Here is a 4347-nt window from a genome sequence, read left to right on the forward strand (position 1 = left end):
TAATGGCACCTAACAGTACAAACAAAAATATTTAAAGAAATGATACTAAGAATTTGGTCCTTACCTAATGTAATTTGTGGCTGAATAGCTTCTCTGTTTTTTAGATAGCCAAGATCTATATATCTGTTGGCAAAAGAAATACCCATGGCCAACAGTTAAGCATAACTATGGATTTATCAACCAGTAAATATTGGCACCACACACAGGGAAATATTGTTTCAAGATGATATACATTCTTGGCCTCCAAGGATGAAAGCTAGAGAGAATACATTGATTTATGACTCCATGGATTGGATAACAGATGAAGTTATAACCTCGATAAGCCAAATATGTGTCTTTGTATATTTCAATTCCTGCTTCAACAGCAAATATAATATATTTTGTCGAGTGCTGAACGTGAACCGAAGGTTACTTAATGACCAATAGAAGTCGTCGCTCAATCTGGCATCTCCTGAATTTTAATGATTTCAAGTTTTAGAACCAGAACACACCCACATCAGATTACCCCGTAGAATATATTTTGTCTATTGCTGAAGGCAAACTGAAGTTTTATGAATGATGACCATAATAATAGAGTACACGTTACCTCAAACACATGTTACTCACCCAGATCAATTCTCCTCTGTTGGCAATTCGGCCGGCGAGTGGTCTTTGAGAGCGATTAGGGGATAGAGGGACGGATGGCCGTGCTCCGCAGGAAGGGAGACCATCACAAATATTGACACATGAGAGCCTTGGTTTGGTTGAGCAAGATGAGGAGGACCGGCCATTATGAACCATCCTATTCAAAGAGAGAGAGAGAGCCCGAGATCCATACTTCGGTGACCAGCCAACACAGTCTGGAGGCAGAATACCATGCGAATCCATCGACCCGAAAAAGTGGTCACCAACACCGTCTAGAGGCGGAATCCCATGTGAATCCAACGACCAGAGAAAGAAAGAAGCAAAAAATTATGGGTTCATGGCCAGGTAGAAACTCCTGATCCACAATCCACAGAGCCATCGACGATTCATGGGGTGCCAGTAAAACACCATCATCTTGAGTGCCGATGTACAATCAGATCACTATACCTGCAGAGCCACAAATAACAAATTAGATAAGGAAAAAGGAGGAGATCCGATTGATTTGGAGCAACACGCATCAAACTGAGATGGTTCTGGAATGAGAAGAGACAAGAGGAAGAAGATTCAAGGTCAGGAAGAAAAGAATACGAAGAGAAAGAGTCAACGCGGACAAAATCCTCTGGTTGATTCGCTGCAATGAAGACGAGGTCAAATGAAACGCTGGGGTAAATTTGTGGTGGGCCATAGGTAGCCACTTTAAAGCCCACGTACACAAACTTGGCTGGAGTATGTAAGAAGTCGCTTGAATAGCCCACGCATAGGAAGGAGAATTAAAGGATGCGTAGCAGGGGCAACAACCGATCAGAAAAAAGGGGTGACGTGTTCAAAGAAAAGGAAAAAGGGGTGACATGGCTGCAATTAAAACTGATGTGGCACTATGATGATGTGGACAGTGTGCATGATGAGAGAATAGGGAGTAGTGGGGAGCAACTTCTTAAGAATGGTAGATGTAAGATTCCTTTGCTATGAAATTATATTTGAGTCCCTGGTTCCCATTATCTATATACAGCCTTAACATGGAAAAATACATTTTTTGTGAAATCAAATGTGAACAATTGAATTTTACTGCAGGTTGATTGTGACATAGCATATGTGTTGTTGAAAGTTACTTCAAGTTGACTGTGACATAGCATATGTATTTTCTTATTATGCTTCTTAAATAATAATTTTGTAATTTCTTGTCGTCTTTTGGTGCAAGCGATTGTGCATTCTAGCATCTATCTATCATTTTTTAATAAAGAGAATATATCATTATCAATAAGATACTAATTACACTCGACCTCTACACTAATAAGATATCAAGAGCTAGTCAAGATATCGAGAATGCACAATAGCCAAACTAGAAAAGGAGAAATTTCCTCAAAAAATAAAAATAGAAATAAAATCATGACATGGCCGAAAGTAAAAAACAACAGACAGTGACAGAAAGAACACCAACCACCGCCCGTGGAAACATATGAACTGCGCTAGATATTCTAAGATTATTTAGTTTAGTGGCCAGAGAAATGCGCTGCCAATATCCCATCATGGTTATCTGTAGTTTCTTGACCAAATACTAGAGCTGTTTGTAATGCATGTTATTTAAAATTGAAGTAGTAGGCTTGTGTTACAAAATATACTCCTTTTGGCTTACTAAGCTAACTCATTAGCTGTCTAATATTTTAGGTACACTCTAAGAGAACTCATGCTTATGTATGCTTAGTCTCACCTACCCGAGGTATCAACCGAATACCGTGTAAACACATCAAGTAATCTGTTTGTTAAGATTAATATTTATGACAGTAAGTTTGTTAAGAGTTGCTCTTACTCATCACCTGAACTGTTAACAAGAACCATGTGGCGAGAAAGAGAGTTACAGCAGCACATTTTCATTTGGAACTAGAGATAGAGATATAGATGCTTTGTTGAAAGGAGCGGAAACAAGAATAACTTTACTGAGTGCTCCAAAAAATGCTCCTGGCCAGTTGTCGAACTATCGCATAATCTTTCCCAAAAGAGAGAACACTATGGGAGAACACGAATCTTGGCAATTTTGCATGTCAGGCTACAATTAATGTACTCCTTCTGTCTCAAAACGTAAGATATTTTTTTTGACCAATATAACATCTGTCTGCAGCTGGGTGCAACACTAAGAGATTCTGCTAAGAAGGATACTCTCCTTTTTTTCATAAAATTTCTCTACCGAGTGTCGTCAAGTAGCGGCATGGTCGCAAGAGAAGGGTGCAATAATAGAGGGGATAATCGAATCTTGCTTTTTGCACCAATCCTCACCGTCCATCTTCTCCTGTCACTGTCGCTCGCCACGCTATAAATACACCCGTCCTCAAAACATTTGCTACGAGCAAGCAAGCAAGAAGCCACACGTAGTCGCATCCATCACACTAGCTTGCTTAGCATCGCCACCTGCTCTTAGAATGGCGGGCTACTACAACGGCGGCAGGACCATGTCATACTCCAACAACGATGAGTGCTTCGACGGCGGCAGGACCATGTACTCCAACACCACCGAGGAGTGCTACGACGCCGGCAAGCACGGGCACGGCCACGGCCACGGGCACGGGCATGGGCATGGCCACGGCGGGGCAAACATGTACTCCAACACCACTGACGTGGAGTGCTTCGAGGACTCCGGCAGGCACGGCCACGGCGGCGGCGGCAGGACCATGTACTCCAACACCGTCGACGAGGAGTGCTTCAACTCCGGCAGGCACGGGCATGGACACGGCCACGGCTACGGGCACAACGACGGCAGGGCCATGTCCTACTCCACCACCACCGAGGAGTGCTTCGGCGGAGGCGAGCACGGGCAGGGGTACTACAAGAAGGAGGTGCAGCAGCACAAGAACAGGGAGCGCGTCGGCGAGGCCGGCGCCCTCGCCGCCGGTGCCTTCGCAATGGTAATCAATTAATTAACCTCACTCAACAAGTCAATTACAGCACATAGTACAATTTTATCCATGCAATTTAGATGCATAATTTCCGAATTTGGTGTGCAGTACGAAGGGTACCAGGCGAAGATGGACCCGGCGCACGCGCGGAAGCACCAGATCGAGGCCGGTGTGGCCGGGGCGGCGGCCCTCGGTGCCGGCGGCTACGCGTACCACGAGCACCGCGAGCAGAAGCAGGCCGCGTACGGCGGGCAGCAGGAGTACAGGATGCCCGTCCACAACAGCTACTGCAACTGAGTAACCATGCGTATGCATCCAACGTCCACCGATCGTCGTATAGACTCCAATAAGATCGATAGAGCATCATGCATGCAGGCATGCGTGTGTTGCTTACGCACTCTTATAATATCGGTGTCTCTGCAATAAGCTAGCTGCATGCGTTCGTGCTACTGGTCACGTGCTCTGTGGTGTAACTTGCGTCTGGTACAATATGGTCGCCAGTATTTACGCTTGTATGGATTGTGTGGTCTTGAAAAATATAATAAGCAATCTTATATCTTATATCATCAAGATTAATTCAGCCATTAGATATAAAATTTAATGGTCAAGATCTACGGAAATACTAACGCCCACACGTGTGGGCGTTTGCATCTCGTTCACACGCGTGGATCAACGTCTGTTTGTGTTTGCACGAATCTTGGCATGTTTTGCCAGATTTTTTATGCCGCGTAGGACGGGGCTGGTGTGTGGGTGTTGGAGAGTTCGCCCACACGCCCACAACACTCAGTTTGCCAGCTGCGCTGTGTGGGCGAACTAGTTTCTGCCCACACAGCCA

The 4347-nt window shown here is 44.7% G+C and overlaps 1 protein-coding gene across 1 annotated transcript; it reads left to right on the top strand.

Annotated features, from left to right (window-relative positions):
- The first annotated feature begins 2752 nt into the window (after positions 1–2752).
- LOC109784692 (uncharacterized) lies at positions 2753–4073 on the top strand. The gene is made up of 2 exons (XM_020343294.4): positions 2753–3521; positions 3621–4073. Exons 1-2 carry the CDS (start codon positions 3039–3041, stop codon positions 3807–3809), a joined length of 672 nt encoding a protein of 223 aa, XP_020198883.1. The 5' UTR covers positions 2753–3038; the 3' UTR covers positions 3810–4073.
- The last annotated feature ends 274 nt before the right edge of the window (positions 4074–4347 follow it).

The sequence above is a fragment of the Aegilops tauschii genome, chromosome 3 (assembly GCF_002575655.3).
Source record: "Aegilops tauschii subsp. strangulata cultivar AL8/78 chromosome 3, Aet v6.0, whole genome shotgun sequence".
Taxonomy (NCBI): domain Eukaryota; kingdom Viridiplantae; phylum Streptophyta; class Magnoliopsida; order Poales; family Poaceae; genus Aegilops; species Aegilops tauschii.